This window comes from Tursiops truncatus, chromosome 8 (assembly GCF_011762595.2).
Source record: "Tursiops truncatus isolate mTurTru1 chromosome 8, mTurTru1.mat.Y, whole genome shotgun sequence".
NCBI classification, from domain to species: Eukaryota; Metazoa; Chordata; class Mammalia; order Artiodactyla; family Delphinidae; genus Tursiops; species Tursiops truncatus.
The window spans coordinates 29,007,340-29,031,249 of NC_047041.1; the positions used below are offsets into that span (position 1 = coordinate 29,007,340).

Below are 23,910 nucleotides of genomic sequence, written 5' to 3' on the forward strand. Positions count from 1 at the left end.
AGTTCATGGCTCATCTACTCACATACAGCATAATCACCTAGGATAAAAATGAACAGCCGTCCTCTGTGAGATCCAGGAACAGGTGGTACAACTAATCATCCCAAATGTTTGGAATACTGGCCTGGCAACAAGATTCAAAAGACAAGTGTCCCCAGCTCCACTATAAAGGGACAGGAGAAGGATTCTTTTGCACATCCAGTGCAGGAACTCGATGAATAAATGTGTGCAAGCTTGCCTTGGGAGAGGAATGAGTAGGTTATTCACTTATTAGCTTGTGATATACCACCTGCCCTCTGGTATGGGCTCAAGGTGACTGACGGCAAGTAAGGGTTATCTGGAGATACCCTTTCTGAACATGGAAATTCCCATTCATATTGTAGACTTTAATAGAATAGATTATTATTGAAAATATTCATTACCTATAATGCTATTTTATCCCCAGCTGTATTTGCTTTCAGCCTGTGGGCAAACTGTCCACAAACAGAGCCAGATAAATGCCTGTCTGACCCTGAGCTGACTTCATATTTCTGTGGCTGTTTTTAAAAACTGCATATTTCTGAGAAATAACAAGGTCCTGTTGTATAGCACAGGGAACTATACTCAATATCCTGTAATAAAACATAATGGAAAAGAAAAATAAATAAATAAAAAAGAAGGAAAGAAAGCAACAATAACAAAAAAATAAAATAAAATTATACTACTTCAAAAAGAACTGCATATTTCTGTGGCCATTTTTAAAAACATCAAAGTTTGTGCTGCATTAGCCATGGTTTAGGTGGAACCAAATGTGATCATTCTAGAACAATTCTTTATTATTCTATCTTTGAACAATTCTCTATTTAGTAATTGGTGAGAAACATTTCTATAAGAAGGCTCTTACTTTCCACCAGGGACTACATGGGTGATACCATTCAATCTAATAATATAACATATAAGGCTTTAGGTAAATGATGACATGCATACCACCCCCACCCCCCAGTCAATTTTTTCTTTCCCACTGTTTCAGTCCTGGTGCAATCAGATAATCTGTACATTTTTCTAGCAAAATTGTATTTTTTAACCTTTTGATTTATGAGTTTATTTTACTTTAAGGATAGTAACTGTTTATCTGTTGTATCTGTTACCAGTATGTTTGGTAGTTTGTCATTATGCTTTCAGTTCTGTTTTTGGTATTTTTTGGATTTATACAATGACTTATGTATGTGAGGTGTATCAATTTTTATGTTTTCCGACTTCAGCATTCATGCTTAGAAATATCTCTTCCACGCTACAATTATATAAATATTTATCTGCATTTTATGCAGTACTTTTAAGATTTTATTTTTACATACCTCCCCAACTTTCTAGTCTATAACACTTTTTCTTATACAAACCAAACTATGCATACTAAGCTGTTTAAAAAGTGAAGATCTGAGAATCATATCTATGTTTTCAATACTACTCCAAATAGTAAAATGCAGAGAATGAGGGAGTTTCATTTCAAAATGCCAAATAATGAATTTCACTGCCAACATATAATTAGGAACTATTTTAATGTGAGGACATGAGCTGAAAGTAAGTTATTATAATTTATAGTGATATAAATTAATTCTTATTAGATTAAGGCAGTGCAGATTAAGATGCCTATAATTATAGAATGATACATGTCATTATTTGGTGGATTGGAAAGAGCATGTGACTAAGACATACACAATAGCTTATTGAGTTCTAGTTCTGACTCCAGTAATAATTAATTAGTTTGGGGATGATGGGCCATTTTCTCTTTGACCATCAGTTTGCTTGTCTCTCAAGTGAGGGCATTGGACCCTAGATGACCTCAGTAAGGTACCCACAGCACCAAAGGGCTAAGATTCCTACATGGACTGAGGGAACAAAATAGCCAAAATATCAGCTCCTTTCTTCTAGGATGGAACATACTGCCTTTCAGGAGCAAGAGCTAAGGAAATCAAGGGCTGAATTTGTCCTGACTTCTTGGACCTAGCAAACAGTTCTCTCTCCTCAGAAGAATGGGACATAGCTTTTAAAGCACTTACTGGAATTTGCTGTAACAAAGAACAGAAATATGTTTTTGTAAGCTGGACTGTTTTGATACATTTTAAATGATTATTCACTCTTCCATTTTAGCATTTCTTAAAGTGATGCTAAGGGCAGTGCCTTTCAGCACCCATGAAAAAGGAGTTTATCTTTCATTAAACTGCAGCTCGAAAAACTAGCAGTCTACGCAGGATGATATTAAAAGTATGTAACAAATAGTATGACATAGGCACCAACTGCTCAGAAAAGACTCTGGTTATAAACTACAGATCTTCCTCGACTTCTGACAAGGTTGAAACCTGTTGAAAATATCATAAGTCGAAAATGCATTTAATACACCTCATCTACCAAACATTGTAGCTTAGCTTAACCTACCTTAAACATGCTCAGAACATACATTAGCTTATTGTTGGGCAAAATCATCTAACACAAAGCCTATTTTATAATAAAGTGTTGAGTATCTCATGAAATTTATTGAATACTGTACTGAAAATGAAAAACAGCTTGACTGTATGGGTACAGAATGGTTGTAGTGTGTTGGTTGTTTACCCTCGTGATCTCGTGGATGACTGGGAGAGAGTATACCCATACCACATATTGCTAGTTGGGGAAAAGATCAAAATTTAAAGTGCAGTTTTTACTGAATGCATATCACTTTCGCACCATCATAAAGTCGAACCATCTTAAGTTGAGGACCATCTGTATTGCTTGCCTATACTGGGGGGTAGCAGCTGAACGACTTTCCTGAAAGCACGCTGGGGACCAGAGAAATTGGAGTCTGTACCAAAATTAGCTAGGAACTTGGGATAGAATGGAGAACAATAAACAAGGTCCCTGCCATTCAAGAGCATACTTTCTAGTTGGGGAAAGACATAATCAGCAATAAAACAAATATAAAATCATTTCTGTTCATCATAAATGCTTTAATGAAGATTAAGCCGGTTACGTGAATAGAGTGACAAAGAGTGGGAGTATTTTAAATAGAGCGTTCAAAGGTCGTTCTCTAAATATATGATACTTGAACAGAGAACCAACTGATGAGGAACCAGTCACTGAAGACCTGGAGAAAGGGCATCCCAGCCAACAACCAATTTAGGTCCAAAGGGAGAAGAAGCTTGGAGTGTTATTTGAAAGATTGTAAGAAGGCCAGTGCAGTGAGAGGGGAGTTAGTGAGAATTGTAGAACATCAAATCAGAGAAGGACACCAGGAGATGAGGCAAGCAGTGGTCAGCTCTTATAAAACCAGATCCTGAGTGCAATGGAAAGCTATTGGACTGTTTTAAGCAGAAGACAAAAGTGACTTGATTTACAGTTTAAAAAGATATCAATGAAATAGAATCGAGAGCCAAGAAATAAATCAGTATCTCACAGTGGCATCAAGAATACTCAATAGAGGAAAAACAGTCTTCAAGAAATGGTGCTGGGAAAACTAGATATGCAAATACAAAAGAATGAAATTGGACCCCGATCTTACACTACTCACAAAAACTAACTAAATATAGATTAAAGACTTAACTGTAAGATCTGAAACCATAAAACTCCTAGAAGAAAACATAGGGGAAAAGCTCCTTGCTATTGGTCTTAGCAATGATTTTTTTTGATATGACAACAAAAGCAAAGGCAATATATGTAAAAATAAGCAGTTGGACTACATCAAAATAAAAAGCTTCTACACAGCAAAAGAAACAATCAACAGAATGAAAATGCAACCTGTAGAATGGGAGAAAATATTTGCAAACTACTTATCTGATAAGAAGTTAATATCAAAAATATATAAAGAACTCATACAACTCGCTAGCAAAAAAAAAAAGAACCAAATAATCTGATTTAAAAATGGGCAGAGAACCTGAATAAACATTTTATCCAAAGGCATATAAATGGTCAACAGGTACATGAAAATATGCTTACGATCACTAGTCATCAGGGAAATGCAAATCAAAACCACAATGAGATATTACCTCCCACCTATTAGGATGACTATTATAAAAAAAGACAAGAGATAACAACTGTTGTTGAGGATGTGGAGTAAAGGAAACCCTAATGCACTTTTGGTGGGAATGTAAATTGGTGCAGTCACTATAGAAAACAGTATGGAGGTTCCTGAAAAATTAAAAGTAGAACTACCATATGATCCAGCAATTCCACTTCTGGATATATATCCGAAGGAAATGAAATCACTATATTGAAGAGAGATCTGCAACCCCACATTTATTGCATTATTCACAATAACTAAGACATGGAAACAACATAAGTGTCCATTGAAAGATGAATGGATAAAGAAAATATGATATATATAAGTTATATATATGTATGTTGTATATATTATATATATTTTACATTTTATATGTGTATATATATATATATATATATATATATATATATATATTTTAACCACAATAAAGAAGGAAATCCTGCATTTGTGACAACATGGATGGACCTTGAAGACATTATCCTGGGTGAACTAAGTAAAAAAAGATAAAAACTGTATAATCTCACTTATATGTGAAATCTTTAAAAAAACAAATGAAATTCACATAGAAACAGAGTAGAGTGGTGGTTGCTGAGGGGCAGAAGGGTTGGGGAAATGGTGAGATGTTGGTACGGACTTCTAGCTATAAGATGAATAAGTCCTAGGGATCTAATACATGGTGACTGCTGTATTGTGTACTTGAAAGTTGCTAAGAGAATAGATCTTAAATGTTCTCATCACACACTCTCTTTCACACACACACACGCACACACACACACATATACACACACACACTTGTAATTATGTGGGTTGATGGATGTGTTAACCTTATTGTGGTAATCATTTAGCAATATATACATATTATCAAATTATCACATTATATACTTTAAACTTACACAATGTTTTATCTCAATTATTTCTCAATAAAGCTGGGAAAAAAAGATAATTCCAGCTGCCATGTGGAATGTGGACTCTACGGAGAAAGGTAGAAGCATGGAGAAAGTTAACAGGCAGTTGGCAGATTTACTGGTATCTTGGATTTGGGAGGTTATGGAGGAAGAGATGAGAATAATCATAGTGAGGATAGATTTAGAAAGTAAAATTGCTGTGTTCCTTCACATGGAGAGATTCTCCATTCAGGGCTAAAGTTTGGAGTTTCTGTATTTTATTTTTATAAGGGATATCATTCCCTTTTATAAGCTTATTTTAAATATCATTTATAAATAATGGCAAACTTTTGAAATAAGGTAAAAGATAGTTGGTTTCTTTTAAATGTCTAATATTCATGTTCCTTAGAGAAGATAAATTTACATTTTATCTAGGATTTAATGAAATCCTTTATCATTTGTGCCTGTTAAAGTATCATTTGTGCCTGTAGCCCAGATAGTGAAGAAGATAGTCTTCAATAAATGGTGCTGGGAAAACTAGATATTTAAATGCAAAAGAATGAAATTGGACCCCTATCTTATAATACTTATAGAAGTTACATGGAACCTTCTACCAATGCTCTGCTTTATTCCTTTCCTGCTTTTCTATTGATTCCCTTTTTGGACTCTGTTCCATCTTTTTCCCTCAGGCATACAATTATCCAAGCTAGCTGTAATGATGTGAAAGATCACCACACAGTTTGTACTGAGGAATGGGTTTTGCTGGTCCAAGCATTCCCAGAAGAAGGCTACGTGATAAAGAGCACACCATTTATCTCTCTGAGAATTGGTTTTCTAATAATTAAAATGAAGATTGGACTAGATAATCCTAAAAATTCTTTTCACTTCCAAGATTTTAAGATTGTCTCTCTTCTGATTTTCATATGTTGTTGATATAATCCATTACTTGCTTTAATTAATTACACAATGTTATATACATCAGCCATCTTTATTCTGATGATTCCCAAATGTATATCTCAAGTTCAAGACTCGCTCATGAGGTCCATTCTCATGTAACAAATGGATTCCTGAACATCTCTATCTGGACATTGTATAAGCACCTCAAACACTTTATGTCCAACACGACTCATTAACTTTCCCCGTCAACTTGCTACTTTTTCTGTATGCTTTCCTCACATTGTCTAGATCTCTCTCTTTTTGACTGAGTCTTCTACTCCACCTTTCTTGCAAACAACCATCTACTTACTTATCTACTTATGAATCTACAAGACTCAGCTCCAGTCACCTCGTTATGCAAAATTTTTCTAAAGCCCACTTCCTCTGCATGTAGAATTTTTTACTGCCTGTGGTATCCTGATTAGTATTAGCACCTGCATGAGTTTGTTCACATGTTTATGTGTCTACATTTTAAACTTCATGAGGGCAAGTATAGTTTCTTATTTCCTTGTGATTCTACCCTCAGCTTAGAATGTATCACAGTAGATGATTAGCAAATATATAATGAATGAGTAAAAATGAAAATTCTCTGATCTGAGAATTGTTCATGTCCCAGTTTCTTATCTGGAATATGTTCTCCCACCAATAGTCTCTTCAAGACAGGGGGAAGCCATTGGCTTTCTTGCTTTTTTCACCTGTTTACCCGTTTATGAAGACTCATATAAATGCCAACCTCCATTTGTTTGCACACATTCTTCTGTGAGAATTCAATGCCCTTTTCACATGTATTCTGTCTTGCAGGATGCAGAGACCACATTTTCTCTTTCTTTCCTCTCTTCCCTGAGGTTGAAATTAGAATAGTGATGTCCAGCCAGTTTTTAATAGATGTTCATTCCTTGAAGCCCACATTTGCCTTAGTTCCCTCTGGTAAACAACTAAAATTTCTTCAACGTAGACATTTATATATAAACCAGTTTCATCATGAGCACTTAATAAATACATTTCCGGCTTCTCAAAATGCTAATGAAATTTAGACCTGGTACTTAGCTCTCATTCAGTATACTTGGGTGTATAAGCTGTCAGATTTGAGTGGCTGAATTTTTTATCAGCATCATCTTAAAATACCTCCTACTCCCTGATCAGGCTGGAAGAAATTAACCAAGGTGATTTATTTCATCAGGGTCAAGAAACCAACTGTGACTTGTAAAAATGATAGGATCAGCTTTCCTTCCCATTATGTTTTTAAAACTTACTGCTACTAGGGTAATTAACATGAAACTTACAGACAAATCAGAAAGAAGTTTGCTTTATAAGAGAAGTTTCTTTCCCTGAGGTCACAAATCCTTTAAGACTTCTGAGGTAACTAACTTTCTCAGGTCTGCTCTCTACTTTCTTTTCTTGAGTGGGTAGTACTTTGTCCCTCCCATGGCGATTTTCTTCTCCCCCCCGCCCCAGTCTTCCTGATTGAAAGTGATGCAGAGCCTAGTTCAAACCAAATAACCATTAATACTGACAATAATTATCATTACTCTTTATTAAGCATTTTAAGTGCTAGTTATAATTACATAACTAATGCATTGAATTCTCAAAACAGCCCTGTAATTTAAGCATCCCATACCAGCCTTTTACAGAAGAGGAAGGGAGGAGAGTAGATTGCCTGAGGTCACACAGTTGGTAGATGGCTGAGTTAAAATTTGAACTCCTGGGCTTTCCTGGTGGCTCAGTGGTTGAGAGTCCGCCTTCCAATGCAGGGGACATGGGTTCGTGCCCCAGTCTGGGAAGATCCCACATGCCGCGGAGTGGCTGGGCCCGTGAGCCATGGCCGCTGAGCCTGCGCATCCGGAGCCTGTGCTCTGCAACAGGAGGGGCCACAACAGTGAGAGGCCCGCGTACCGCCAACAAAAACAAAAACAACAACAAAAAAAAGGTGAACTCCTGTCCCCACGTTTTTTCATTTTGCCAGTGTTTATAAGTAAATGTGAATGCAGTTGTCCGTGTCTTGAATGACAAGTGTTCTTGAGGAGAGGTGCTTAAGACAGATGGTGACCTGTTCAGCAGTAATGTAGCCTGTATTCCTGTTGTCACTTAGTTGGAAGAAGATTCAGATGGCTGAGATGAAACTGTGCATGTAATGAATTGAACAGAGGTTTGCCATACTCGCATGGATGTTTCTTTGCCTTCCAGGAAGATTTCCAACCCGCAGCAGCCTCAGAGACCAATTGGGAATCAGTCACAAGCTCAATCTCAGTAAGTAATTTATTTTTCTGTTGCCTGCAAAGACAGCTGATGGAGTAGTAGCTAAGGTCAACCCTGGGATGACTTCAGCTGCATGAAGTATCTATGGCTGGACCCAAAGCCAGGTCTCAAACATGATGTGTTCTTCCATTTCTTTTAGGTTATAGTGAGCTATGTCAGATGCCCTTTTTTCTCCTCTTTCAGAAAGGTTTCCAGGAAATGTCAGTACCCCTTATAGGAACACAGGATAGACAATGACTTAAATATTTATCAATTTCAAAGGAGAACATTGCAACTAAAGGACTGTCCAGACATATCAAAGGTGTGAAACAGTTCAGGGCCCAAGCTCAGGTGGGGAATTTTGAAATAGTTTTTTGAATATTCCAGGGTACGCCGTTAACCTTTGCATTTTCAAGGATCTTTTCAGATGTGAAAAATCCATGTTTATGGTAACATAACTTAAGTGCAAGCCAGGCTTGTGTTCTATGTGGCTTGGAAATAAAACATAACTCACCCTGAAACTATAAAATGGTTCATGCTCCATTTTTTTCCCTCCAGATTTAGTCATTTCCCAGTATTCTGTATACTTATCTACTTTGTACAGAAAGAGCAAACTTTGTTTTCACCAATCTTATGGGTAGCACTTATGTAGCAATAAACTGCAAGATAATAAATGCAGCTGTTCATTAAAAGATTAAGAGCATGGAGAAAGATTGTCCATGGTTCTAAGGTGGGTTAGTGTGGCTGAGTCAGAGTTGATTTTTTTTTTCCAGAAGTGATGTTCTCTCTTTTGTTCTTGGAGGGAATTTTTAAAAATTCCCTCAGATGCCAGGATTTCTTCAGCTATGGATTCTGTGACTATTTAATTCACCTGGTGTGGCTGGTGAACTAGAACATGATCTGATCGAGATCAGTGAGGTCTCTAATGGTGATATTAAGAGTGTTTTGTTCGTTTCTGATGGTCAAGAATGCATGCTGTGAACCTAGCTGAGTATAGACAATCATTGTCAGGAAGGTGAAAATTAAAATAAGGCAGGTAATACTGAGGAGCTGGGAGGCTAGGCAAGAGGTGTGGGCAGTTAGCAACCCAAGACTGACAATTCAAGGTACATGCCAGTGGTAGCTTTTGCCATTCAGGACATAGTGGTCTATTCTGTCAGGAGATCCTCTGGCTTCTCAAGTATCTTGTACATGATAGCTCAGGGTTATCTAATCATTCCTGCCCAAAGGGCAGAAATCAAGTTTAAAGGACCCTTCACTGATTCAGGATAATCCAGGCCCTCTTAAAGACGATTGTCCTGTCCATTTGGTGCATCTGTGGAAGCTCAGCACTAGGTCCAAATCCATTGGAAACTCTTCTGGGTTGCGTTCCAAGTCCAGGTTCTGCTGAGTCCTCTAGGAAGACCAGGGAGACCTAGCTTCTTTTCTCAGCATTCTGATTTTCAAGAACCTTCTGGAGTAGGAGCAAGGGCCTTTGGACCTACCATTCACTTCTGTATAAACCATTCTTTATTTTTGTTGAAACCGGTTTACAGTTTTCAGAACATTTTTACAGATTTTTATCATTACTTTAAAAGTAATTCACTTAGCTTTAAAATTGATTTTACAAACATAAAACAAAAGCTGAATGAGATCAAATTTACAGTGCAATTGAAAGAGGCACACCCAACTAGTATTTCTCTCAAAAATAGTTCTTATATAATTGCCTCGGAAACAAAAATATTGTCTTGGGTTGATTAGATCACCTAGTCACTCATAAATATTTTCTTAAATATCATTAGTGTTTCAAGTCAAAACTTGAAAAGAGCAGTAAAACTCACACACAAGGACCCTTTTACATTTTACCCACGGTTTGGATTTGCTCTTCAGACTAATGTTAGAAGAGACTAGACTCCTTCCTCCTCCTTCCTCAGAGCCATTTAAGTAGCTTATGCTTGTGTCTGAATGGCTTGATTAACATTCCTGCTTTTGTTTCAAAAAAGAGGGAAGAATTTTAATTTCAAAGCTTTCATATGCTGCCATGCACCTAACTTTGGCCAGCTCATTTTGTTCTTAGACCCACATGATACAAAGCTAATTGTAAATCATCTGTTGTGTATGAGCCAGGTAGACTGTAGATCCAGGCAATACAAAGTTGAATGGGAATTTGGAATTTTGTTACTGAATCATAAATTTAGCCGCCTTTAGCATAGGATGCCAAGAGGGATCTGAAAATCAGAAGTGATGTGCTTTAATCAGGGTTCAGCTTCTATCACACACACACACACACACACACACACACACACACACACACACACACACACAAACACACTCCAAGATTAAGGAGCTGGCCTGATACCTTCAGCAGTCTATCTCATGTCTCACACGCTACTCCCCAAACCCCGTCTGCCACCTACTCCCTTTCCCTACAGGGCATGTTTGAAATCTCCTAAATTACACCAATGGTAGGTTATGCTTTTATAAAACCTCTTAGTTTTGCTAAAGAAAGACTGTCCCCCTAAGAGCAAGTGATCCTTTTGGGGACTTTTGGATCTTGATTGGCTAAAAAGAAAATGTGTCACCTGAGAGTGTACTGTCTGGGACTCTATAATGCATAGGCATATTATTTCTCAATAGGAATGCAGCTGAGTTTCAGAAATGCAAGTTTTCGTTAATCTCTATTTTTCCTGTAGAGATATGAGATATTTGCCCTTGGGGGATCTTATTTGTTTGGCAGTTTCTTTAAAGACATTTAGAAATCATTGGAGACTACGTGCTTTCCATTTCCTTGTTAATGGGTCATGAAGTTTTACAGAGATGTTTGCTACATGGCTCATTTACCTCTAGATTTTACAAGGGTTAGTGAAGTAAGTGCTTGGAAACTTAAGTGGGGGTGTATTCCATGGCAAAATACATAATCCCTTCCAGACTTTTAATGATGTTGCATTCCCCATTTGAAGAGTATTCCTGAGAATGTTTAAATGGCAGCTGGGATCCCTCACAAACTATAGCACTTAAAATGCACACACACACGGGGAGGGGGAAGGGGAAGCTGGGACGAAGTGAGAGAATGGCATGGACATATATACACTACCAAATGTAAAACAGTTAGCTAGTGGGAAGCAGCCACATAGCGCAGGGAGATCAGCTCAGTGCTTTGTGACCATCTAGAGGGGTGGGATAGGGAAGGTGGGAGGGAGATGCAAGAGAGAGGAGATATGGGGATATATGTATATGTATAGCTGCTTCACTTTGTTATAAAGCAGAAACTAACACACCATTGTAAAGCAATTATACTCCAATAAAGATGTTAAAAAAAATGCACACACACACATGTGAATCTTTTACTCTTAGGTCAAGGGGGCCAGTTTCATGGCTTATTATCCTTGTTGACAGTTAGTAAGCTGGTCAAAGTGCCAAATTTTATCAAGATGTCTCCAGAGTAAATTTAAACCCTGTTCAAAGAACGTCTACAATGGTAGGTGAGCTACAAAGATAGGACACTGAGGCTAAATGGAGAGAATGAATGGATTATTCAACATTTGCATGGAAAGGAGTTCAGAATTTACCTGCTCACCATTATTTGTTGATATGGATATGATGATTTGAGACTTTGGACCAAGGAATTAGATGACTTATTTTGATATTTCCATTTAGCTAGTATTTTTTTTTTTAATGATTACAATTCAGATGACCTGGATGTTTTATGACCTTCCGGGTTTTGATTTGCAAAAAAGTGAATGACTATGATTTACCACTTAATTGTTCTTATTTAGGAATATAGCAAGACTATGGCACAGTGGCTTAGCATGATATTTATGTACATGATGTCTTGTAATCAGAAGTCTGTTTATGTTCCTTCCATATGGTTGTGTGACTCTTGTATTTCATAGCAATGGAGTTTTTCTGAGTACACTGAGCTGTATGTCACTCTTAGGGGGTATCCTATCACTCTCCATCAGTAACGGACCCCACTCTCACTGCGGATACTCTGGACAAAACAATTGCAGAATTTGATACTGTGGAAGATCTGCTCAAGCACTTCAATCCTGAATCATGGCAAGAAGATCTTGAGAATCTGTATTTGGACACCCCTCATTATCGAGGCAGGTCATATCATGACAGGAAGTCAAAAGGTAAGAAACAAATAAGGTTCTTCATAAGCAGATAAAAGTGCTAATAGTAATAAGTAAGAATTTGCAATGCAATGTAGTTAATTCACTTACATCAGATGATTACTGTTAGTTCATTATCACATATCTTTTACACAGCACCTTCAAATGATGTTCTGTGTTTTGTCCAAACTGTGTTGTTTGTATGGGGCTAAGAAAGGTTTGATTCAGTCAAAGATCTGTCATAGTTTGGAGCTAGAAAAGACTTTATAAAATCATCTGGACCAACTTTGTGCTTCTTGGCAAGTAAGGCATTATCAGTCCCACTGTAAACAGTAGAGGCAACCAAAGTCAGGGAAGGTAAATAACTCTTCAAAGGCTGCATGGCAATGGAGAGGAAAGGAGAGTCATGCTCTCTTGCCTCCAATGGCAGTGCCTGTGTAACAGTCCCCTGTGCCTCTCTGATGGATATGAATGTTGAATTAGCCCGGGACTCAGTCATTGTTGGCAGGAGAGGCTTCTCGTAAAGTAATGGTCAAAACTCTGGAAGATTTCACTCTATTCATTCAATGTCCATTCTGAAATTTTTTATGAGGTCCTACTATGTGCTTTGTGCCCTTGGTGGTTCATAGGATATAAATGTCTCAAGGAAGAAACCAATATCTGGGCTATTTTGGACAAGTAAGTGTGAGGGCACACATTCATCTGGAAGGTTCAGGAAAGCAAAATGAAGGGAGAAGAAAGGAATATTCAGGCAGAATTAAAACATCATGAGTTAAAACAGTAATACTTACACTCTTAAAAAATAGGTATCCTAGTACTACATCTGAGTGATATGACCTTAGGACATGGATGTTTATTTGAATGTTTAACTCAAATTAATATAGAAATAACTTGTAATTACCTCATTGAATAAAACTATAATTTCTAGTCTGTTATGTTTAAGATTTGTTATTACTTAAACTTTCTCTACAAGTCTTGTAAGGCTGGCTTGCATCATAGATATAAAGGTATTTAGTACAATACAACTTGTTTCCTGTACTTTGGAATAACATGGGTACTTTCAGGAATTAAAAGGAACCCAGGGCCCTTTTGTAGATAATGTTTATATTGGTAAGGACAACATATTAAAACATGTAGGCTGAAATGACTAGTTAGTTAACTCCTGCCTGGGTCTGCTGCTTATGGCTTAGGTCATAATCTTATATACTTAAAGTGCACAGCTAAGTGGGGACAACAGAGTCACTGGTGGCCCTGATGTTACGTAGATATATCATATGTAGATCAGTGTAACTCTCAAATCGAATTTTCCCAGGGCTCAGATTGTATTCAACTCAGAGAAGAAATGGCTTTTCCATAAAGCGTTGCTGTCTTTGGATCTCTACTAGATCAACCTGAAGGAAAATAAAATACTCACTATGTTTTGAAAACCCCAGAAAAAAATATTAAAAATGGTATTGGAGAAAGAAATGATAAAATCTGACTCTGTCTTCAAGTATCTTAACCACTATAGCTACTTGAGGGGCAGCCCTTCTTGACACCTATTTGTTTGAAGTATTAAAATTTAAAAATCACCTAAATTCATTACTTATTTTTCCCCAGATACTATGTTGAGTTGGAGGCAAGGTGTCTTGGTTCAAAGCCTAACCCTGCCACTTAGAAGTTCTGTGATTTTTTTTGCAAGTCACTGACTCTTCCTGAGCCTCAGTGTCTTCATTGACAATGTGTGTATGATAACACCTACTTTCAGGAATTGTTAGGGGTGCCATCAAAAGCACTTGGCACATAGTACTTGCTCAAGAAATGTTGAAAAAGTTTGGAGTACTTGAGATGCCACAGCATTTATTTGTCCTACTACTGCATTGCTATTTGTATTTTTCTAAGGGAATATGAGAGCCTAGGACCTAACGGTTTCAACTCTTGCTGAATATTAAGTCACCTGGGGAGCTTTAAAAAACTACGGGTGCCTAGTCCTATCCCAGTCACAATGACTCAGAATCTCTGAGGGCGAGGCTGGGGTATTGATATTATTTTATGGCTACTAGGAGATTGAGACTGATCCTTAGAGGCAGCCAGGGTTGAGAGATGGTTCATCCTATATCTCCAGTAAATTGGCACAGACTCTGACACATTTTAGCTGCTCAGTTAATGTTTGTGGAATTGAAGATATTAATTATTTAGTATTAGTGTATTTCTAACATTTATAGAAACCCACCCCATAGACCAAGGATTGTAGCTTTATTAAGAATGCCTTTGGTTACTGAAATAACCTTACTAAAACATTCAAGGCACCATTCTACTTATTTCTAACAGTGTAAACATTTCTCTCCCCTGTTGGCTTAGATTTCATTTCTTAAACTCTTGTTTAAAATGGCCCTAAGGCAGGTCTGTACCCTTTCATTTAACACTGGCAAGCCACCACTGTCTCTGCACTTGCATAACTGTGCTGATTTAATTGTTTATCATTCCACTGATGCTGAACCACCTGCCTGTATCACAAAAGCAAAGGAAGTCAGGTTTAATATTTCAGCTGTTATTTTCAGCTTTTAGAACTTAAAAGTACAAATTCATGGTTTGTATACTGATGTATAAGAAAGGGGACAGTGAATAAAAGAGTGAAAACCAAAAAGTAGTTATAGATGATGGAGGTCCATTAGGTGTCAAATAAAATGTGAACTTTATAGGATCCCTAAAAAAGTTTTCTACTATCAGTATAATAATCTTGTTGTACAGAAACAAAGATATTTTGTTATATCTTTGTTTTATATATTTTGAATATCTATTGAGCATCCATTCTTCTGATTTACCCAGACTGATCAAAAGTAGCATTTTTCATGATACCAAAGAACAGGATTCTAAGATGACCCTTGAATGTGAATATATAAATCACAAAATTTTATAAACTCTAAAATAAAGCACAAACACACTAGGTGAAGGACTTATGTAATGAAGTAGAAAACAGTTAATAAAATTAAATTTTATGCTTTGCTTCTACTGTTATTTGAAGAAAGATTAGGTAACAGTGAGTTTTTAGTTCTCCTTAAGAAGAGACTTGAAAATGAGAAGCAAGAGGACAGTAAAAGTTTAGGGAGAAGAGGGAGAGAAAAAAGACATAACTTTGCCGAGTATTGAAGCCAGAACTTCAGCGTATAAGGTCCACTTTTTTCAAATTCACAAGTAATAGATAAGCACAAACCTGTCTGTAAAACCTTCTGGACTGATGATAATAGGACAAGTTAATATATCCAACTTTCAGTTTCCTAGGGGGTAATGGAGAAAAGGGTAGCATGGATAATTGAACTCTGTAGATAAGTACAGTTCCAAAACCCAGTTTTTGCCAATGATTTCAACCCCATGCCTTCAACCTCAAAGCTGCCCAAAAGTTTAAAAAAAAAAGTCGTTTGAAATTCAAGTTGTATTTACTTCTTCTGATGAACATGACAATAACATAGTAAATTTGCACATAATTAGGTAAAATATTATATGGATGTTCTACAAACTATGTAATCACTCTCTGAATCATTGCATGACCACTGTGGTTTAACTGAAGTTACACTGCAATTTCTTTAAAACACAATACTTTGAACTTGGTAGCAATGTATATTTACTCAAGTATATAGCATGAAATGTGACATCTCTACATTGAAAAACTATCGGCCTTAAACTCTACTAGACTGGGCATTAATTGAGTGGTCATTTATGGAGATTAACAATGTAACTGAGATGCAGTCTTTTACTTATTCCAGGAGAGCTTGACTTTCCTGAATGATGGTGTGTTTGCCATAGAAAAATCCAACACATAACAGCAAGAAGAAAACCTGTTCTCACAGTTTGTGTTGTGATTAAAATATGGATATAATTGTTGAGGCACTCCAACTTAATAGTTTTGAACTACAGTAATGCTTGACAAAAATACAATTTTCCCCAGAGTTGCCATTTCTTTTTAAATTTTATTTAATTTTATTTTTTTATATAGCAGGTTCTTATTAGTTATCTATTTGATACATATTAGTGTATACATGTCAATCCCAATCTCCTAGTTCATCCCACCACCACCACCACCACCACCACCCTGCCCTGGCTTTCCCCCCTTGGTGTCCATACATTTGTTCTCTACATCTGTGTCTCTATTTCTGCCTTGCAAACTGGTTCATCTGTACCATTTTTCTAGATTCCATATATATGCATTAATATATGATATTTGTTTTTCTCTTTCTGACTTACTTCACTCTGTATGACAGTCTCTAGGTCTATCCACCTCTCTACAAATGACCCAATTTCGTTCCTTTTTATGTTGAGTAATATTCCATTGTATATATGTACCACATCTTCTTTGTCCATTCGTCTGTTAATGGGCATTTAGGTTGCTTCCATTACCTGGCTGTTGTAAATAGTGCTGCAATGAACATTGGGGTGCATGTGTGTTTTTGAATTATGGTTTTCTCTGGGTATATGCCCAGTAGTGGGATTATTGGGTCATATGGTAATTCTATTTTTAGTTTTTTAAGGAACCTCCATAGGGGCTGTATCAGTTTACATTCCCAGCAACAGTGCAAGAGGGTTCCCTTTTCTCCACACCCTCTCCAGCATTTGTTGTTTGTAGATTTTCTGACGATGCCCATTCTAACTGGTGTGAGGTGATACCTCACTGTAGTTTTGATTTGCATTTCTCTAATAACTAGTGATGTTGAGCAGCTTTTCATGTGCCTCTTAGCCATATGTATGTCTTCTTTGGAGAAATGTCTATTTAGGTCTTCTGCCCATTTTTTGATTGGGTTTTTTGTTTCTTTAATGTTGAGCAAGTCGCCATTTATTTATTTATTTTTTATTTATTGTTGGCTGCGTTGGGTCTTCGCTCCTGTGCGAGGGCTTTCTCTAGTTGTAGCAAGCGGGGGCCACGCTTCATCATGGTGCGCGGGCCTCTCACTGTCGCGGCCTCTCGTTGCGGAACACAGGCTCCAAATGCACAGGCTCAGTAATTGTGGCTCATGGGCGTAGTTGCTCCGTGGCATGTGGGATCTTCCCAGACCAGGGCTTGAACCCGTGTCCCCTGCATTGGCAGGCAGATTCTCAACCACTGCGCCACCAGGGAAGCCCCTGAGTTGCCATTTTTTGATGCAGGGGCCAAATTTGATGTGCATTCCTCTTTAAAAAATCAGTAATTTAATATTGAGTGAAGCAAACATACTGAAATTAAATTGAGTCCAAATGACGGAGTTTGAAATATATGATTTTCACAGACTCTAAATGCTTAGATGTTGTAACTCTGGGACAGTTACCAACCCATTTCCCAGGATCTAATATCAATTTGTGATTTCTTACATGACATTATTTTGCTGTAAGATCTAAAACACTTGATTCTTTAATTTGAAAACTGTTTATTTGTAAACAACAGTCATAAGAAGCTGATGAGTAAATGAAATAAATATGTTTCATATAAAATGTTTGAATTGGTTCTAAATTCTCTTAGATACAAATATCTTTTATTTTTAACTTAGTCATTTATTGCTGTTTCTTTGTCATGCCCTTTGTCATACTAACTAGAAAGAGCCAAATCTTGCTCTGGAGATGTCATTCAATGGGTATAAAGTTTCAGTCATGCAAGATGAAAAATTGCTAAAGGTCTGCTGCACAACACTGTGCTCATGGTTAATAATACTGTACACTTAAAAATTTAAGCAGATACACCTCATGATATCTGTTGCTTAACGTGTTTTTTTATAAATGTTCTTTTTTGTGAATATTTGGTAGAAGTTGCCCATAAAAATAATTAAAAAACAATTTAGAATGTAGGAAATAATTTCAGAGTGTATTAAGATATGAACATATTTTAGAAGTGACCTAAAGTCACAGTAAATTGAATGCTTACAAATTTCTCTCTCTGCCTATTTGATATCTGGGTGAGAATTTGCAGAAAGCCCTTGTCTGACGCTAGTGATGAATCAGATAAGTCAATCTTGAGATATCCTTCTGTAACTATCTATTGGTAAATTAAACAAACAGAGGTACTACAGACGTTAAATCAAATGGATTTCTTTTTCTAATTTCTTGTGTTGAATAAGGGTTAGCTTCACTGAGTTTCCTGAACCATGTGGTATGTACCAAATAAAAGCTTTCTTTATCAATATTAAAATTGTTTACCATAAATTTGATAGAAATAGAGCAAAAGAAAGAATGTGATAGTGGAAAGAGCATGGACTTTGGAGTCAAGTAAGCTTATAATAAAATTCTAACTCAGGTACTAATGGTGGCCTTGGAGAGTTATGTGCAGACCTCTGAGCCTGTGTTTTCTCCATTTGGTAAAATGACTCTAGTTATAACAACTTTGCAAAGTCATGTGAGGATTAATAATAGCAGAGTATACAACTCCTAGTGGGCCCTCAATAAATGCTAGCTATTATTATTACTTGAATACAGAACTCTGCACAGAACCAAGGTATTTCTGTGGACCTTGCTCTCTTCCTTGTAAGGCTCTTAGATAAGCATCAATAATCTGGAGAGCCTCCTACAGAGTATCCAAATATTGTCATATTTAAGTATCTGTATAATCAGTAAACTCATTAAAAGTTTACAAAATAATTGCCAAGTACTAAACTTTTCTATGATATATTTACCCAGAAATTTCTGGCACCCTTTTGCTTTTTGGACATTTCCTTTTTAAAGCTTATTTTTTAGATTTTAGCCACTCTTTATAACCCATATGATTTGTAAGTAACTAGATTCCCTACTCATTCAGTTTGCCAGCAAGCATTAATAAAACCATATTATCATTTATAGTGTCACATGTGTCTATGAGGGCACACACATAAAATGTTTGAAGAAAATCTCAGCACAGGGACAAGGACCTTTTTGGTTGTTTATTCTCTTACTGCCACTGCAGCCTCTGATTTTCTCCTATAGTGGCTGTCTATCTTTGTGGATATCCTAAGCCCACTCTCATCATCAAAGTTATTCCTCCCATCTAGGCATATAATTCAAATGCACATTGCTTAGGAAATCCATTTTGCAGTAGAAAACCATAGGTAACTTTTACTGTCTGGGTGGACAAATGTGCCTTTTCCACAACAGTCACTCTTGTTAAAGATGAATGGGTTTGCCTTGTAGTTCCTGTACCCATTTTTACCTGTGTAGCATTGGGAATCCTCTGCAGCATCCTTGTGCTCAGTGCCCCTATGGACTTAAGGAGGGAGCATACCCTTCCTAGAGCACACATTCATGCAGAAACTGCTGGGGCTGGAACATCTGGCTCATTAAGTGTCTACTTGCAAAGGACTGTGTTGAGTGCTACGTCCCATGAAATTTAACTAAAAACAACACATCATCATTGTTTTCTGACATTTCGATCAAGGTGGACATGACCTTCCTTTCCTTAGTGATCACCAATTGCAGAATCTTAGCCACTTCTGGTTTAGGTGATTCTGTTCTTAACCTTACTTCATTGATCTGTTTTACTCATTTCAAGGTTAATGTGAGGCATACCTACTGAGAGCTAGAGTCTGGACCTTGCTTCAAACACTTTTAACTCATTCAAGCTCAATGAATTTCTTGGCAGGAGAAGAGTATTGTTATTCCCATTTTATCTAATAAAAGAAACAAATCCAGAAAGGTTCAGCGACAGCTATAAAGTAGAGAGCCATGACATGAACCTGGGTGTGTTGACTGCAAAGTCAATACTGTGGGGGAACCAATAATGAGTAAAGCTCAGAGACTCATAGTCTAATAAATGAGAGACAAGAGAAAGATCTCCTTGATTTCCTAACCTGTTTTCTTATTTTTCATTGCATAGATGTACTTCATACATCCCCCTAGAGTTCAGAGAATTGCCTTATGATAGTGTCAGCTGCTTTCAGGCCTAATCCAATGCCTTGCAGATATCCTTGCACTCACCCATTCATTTTCCAGCAAGTATTTGTCAAGTGCCTACTATATGTCCGGTGACTGTAGGCAAGTCATTCAACTCTTCTGCATCTCAGTTTCCACATCTATCAAATGGGAATAGTAGTCTCTAAGATAACAGTTTGTTATGAGAATTCCATGAGGCTTGAGTAGGTGCTCAGTAAATTTCCATTCACTCATTGCTTAACAATGTTTTTAAACCCTGACAATTAGGAATTGTCTGAGTGGGAACATTTTACTGTGATTTAGGTTAATTTCTATAAATACAAGTGGTAAATGTTTCCATTCTTCAGAAATTAAACCAGCAAATGGAGTCATGAGATTCATGATTTTAAGTTTAAAATACCCTGATATTCCCTCATTAAAAGTTATAAGATAATTGTTCTTTCCAGACTTATTTGCACTTGCAAATTGGGGTTGAAATGTGGAAACCATTTTCACAATTATGTGCTAATTTATAGAAGAGGGAATCTGAAAATCACAGTGAGGTTGTAATGTCCATAAAGAGGAACAGACTCCTCTTGGGAAATTTATGAACCCTGAAGAAAGCTGAGAGCCCCTAGTTGCTTGGTATAAAAATACTACAATTATTTATATATTCCCCTTACCTCCCACCCCCATATAAAGTGCCATAAATCTAGTGTTGTAACATCAAGGTCAAGTTTATAATAAAGCACTTTACATAACAGATTGTGGGACTACTCCCCATTTGGCAAAAGACATATTCCTGAGCACCTTGAGATGTGTATCAGAGAGCCAGCCTTCTGGATGGCATCCTTTACCCCATGTGGCACAGCTGCTAGAGCCCATGGGTCTTGGTGCCAATCTTCGTGCATCACAGTTCATCCTTGATAGAGCTGGTTCTAGAACCCTAGTTTTTCAATTCTAACCCAACAACCATCAGTAGTTTGATTCATTTAGGTAGTAGTTACTGAGTACCTATTCCTTGCAAATGAAATCTGGATTGACTAGTGGTCTATAAATGGCCTGAACTTTTTCTAATTTTGACTTTAAGTTTATGGGTATCCCACAAAAGATAGATATTTAAGAAAAATCAGAAATGTTTGTCTTGGGGAGCTGTAGTGACTCCAGCTGTTTTTTATTGGATTTAGTTATTTCAAATATCCTGAAATGGCATGTGTGCTTAGACTACAAAAAAATAAAAAATGTTGTAGTTTTTTCATCAGTATGCTGCTTCTAACTGTTGAAACCAAATGGTTTTAGGAGAGGTGGACTTAAATGACCTATATTTGGTCCTTCCACTAGGGGCAAAGCACTAGGAGAGGGGAGATAAAAAGATGATTAACTCTGCTTTCAAGGACCTTATGGTTTAGTGGACAAGAAACACCTAAATAAAGAAAAGGATAAAGCAAAGTCTACAAAGTCAGTGCTATAATAGAAAGCAGAGAATGTGTGGTGAGTATATAGTGAAGGGGTCAGAGGAGATGTAGGGTGAATGTGCCCCTTGACTTAGAAGATTAAAATGACATAGTGGACTGAGATGTCAGAGAAGGTAAACTAGAATGACAAAAGCATGGTTTTAAAAAAGGCATGGGGCTTCCCTGGTGGCGTAGTGGTTGAGAGTCCGCCTGCCAATGCAGGGGACACGGGTTTGTGCCCTGGTCCAGGAAGATCCCACATGCCGCGGAGCGGCTGGGCCCGTGAGCCATGGCAGCTGAGCCTGCGTGTCCGGAGCCTGTGCTCCGCAACGGGAGAGGCCACAACAGTGAGAGGCCCACGTACTGCAAAAAAAAAATAATAAAAAATAAAAAAATAGAAAAGGCATGGCCCTACTTCAAACACTTGCTCTTCTCTTGCCAAACCTGCACTGATATAGAGGCTGCTACTGAGTGCCTGCTAAGAGAGTTCATAAAGAATTTTAGCCTGTAAAGGCTCAATTTGCTTGTATTAAAATGATTACTGGCTAGCTCCAAGAATATAGAGAAGTTTAACTGAACACTAGCAGATTCAGGAAGATAAAGAGAAAAAAGACTGGTGACACACATAACAGAATAGACTGATGAAAGGCCAGCACAGTGAAAGCCAACCAATAAACTTGACACCAGAAGAGACTGACCCAAGGAAACCATCTTCCTATTGAACAAAACAAACTGTGAATCAAACATGCATGGGAAGGAAAAAAAAAATTGTTTTCTTAAATTCAGTGTGAGGACATTATTTTGCTTCACAATGAATTTTTGTATTCACAAAAAAATTGAAATGATTAATTTAGAAAAGGCTTTTAAATTTTTATCATAAGCTGATCACCACCTATGCTGTGTTTGCCAAGCATGTGAAATATAATATTGGCTTTATCTGTCCTCTAGAAAGAATCTCTAGGGTTCTATCATTTGTTGCCCCCTGAAAACAATTGCTATCAGCCCATCCAACTCTTTACGTGGACCTCCGATTGGTTTTCATAACAAAGACTACAGGTAGATAAGGGCAAGAAGGAATGCAAGGAGAGATGAGGACAAAGTGAAGACCATGAATTGACAAAAGTCCTCTCATTTCAGGTGAAAAAATATGAAATTCATTGTATTTCTCAATACCAAAGAAAAAAGTACGTTCTGTGCAGTAGCCTGGTTTATTTGCAAGAACCCAGTGTACATTTCCAGTACAATCCGATAGATGAATGTGTGTGCCCAGGAGTACATGCTTGGGTATATGTAATTGACAGCATCTTGAAAGTGACAGGTCAGTGCCTAGCAACGCACCTAGGAAGCCAGGTCATTTGACAGCGAGTAGACCTCTAGACGGAAAGCTCCATCAGGGCTCATAGAATCTGCTCTTTGCACCCTCCTTCAACTCTTTAGACCTGGGCTCAGAAATGCAAGAGCAATGAAAAAGCCTGAATTCAGACTCTGGCTCTACCACTGACTAGGTATGTGGCTGTGGACATGTTCTTTTCCCTACCCTCTCAGAGCCTCAATTTTCTCAAGTGTAAAAGTGTAAAAGTAAGGGTAATGATAGTATGTAATTCCTAGCATTTATGGGGATTTCATGCAATTGTATATGTGAAGAACTTTTCATGCTACCTGATACTTAGGAATATAGATGGTCAATATAAAAAAGACCAGGCTGACTCTCCTTCCTCCCAAACCTGACCCTGAATGGATTAGAAACTGAACCAGTGAGTGCATTCACCAATGTACCATTGCTTTACACATCCCTTTCCTAGTGCTCAGATCCTAGAGCTCTTACCACAGCCCAGGTACCTCTGTGACTAGGCTGCACTTTCAGGCCAGAGCTGCAGAAAAAAGGGTGCTCCCTGAGGTTCTAGGCAGTGGCCCATATTGAATTACCATGTCCAGAGGAAGGCTCTGACAACAGTGGAGCCTTCTCAGCCTTTCCATCAGGTTGTCATTACACAGCCCAAAGACGTAACTAATGTCAAAAATCCATGAGAAGGCAAGACTCAAATTCAAAAGGACGTAAAAAGAAGGATTATAACATTATGTACACCTGGGTGAAATAAGGGCAGCTAGGTGCAATTAACGAGCCTTTGAATGAAATTTGGAACGTCCTTGTTGCTCTGTAATATTCTGCTGTGGAGATTGAAGCGGGAATGGAAAGGGCAGCTCCCCTCTCTGAGTTTGTACTGCTTGGCCTGCCTCCCTCACACCAGAGCCTGCCTCCCTCACACCAGAGCCTCCCTTCGGACCAGAGCACTGGAAGTCTTAACTGCCACTCATTCCCTTGTCTGGCTCCCTGCTCTGCTGCACTGCCTAGTCAGTCTTCTTTGACTGGAAATTCAACATCCCCTGCAGAAAATCTGCAGTGGCACTTTGAAGTTATTTGCATCCACTCTGAAGAACCTTTTAGTTCTCGTTCTAAATTGAATGCCTTCGTGGTTTCAATC

General features: G+C 37.6%; 1 protein-coding gene across 2 annotated transcripts in view; it reads left to right on the top strand.

The window, feature by feature from the left end:
* The window catches only part of PDGFD (platelet derived growth factor D), a 248,683-nt gene that overhangs the window by 210,010 nt on the left and 14,763 nt on the right, over positions 1–23,910 (top strand). For both annotated transcript variants that reach the window (XM_019948816.3, XM_019948815.3), the window contains exons 4-5: positions 8,011–8,073; positions 11,978–12,176. In XM_019948816.3, the coding sequence (XP_019804375.1) occupies positions 8,011–8,073; positions 11,978–12,176 (262 nt within the window). The remainder of the gene's footprint in view (positions 1–8,010; positions 8,074–11,977; positions 12,177–23,910) is intronic.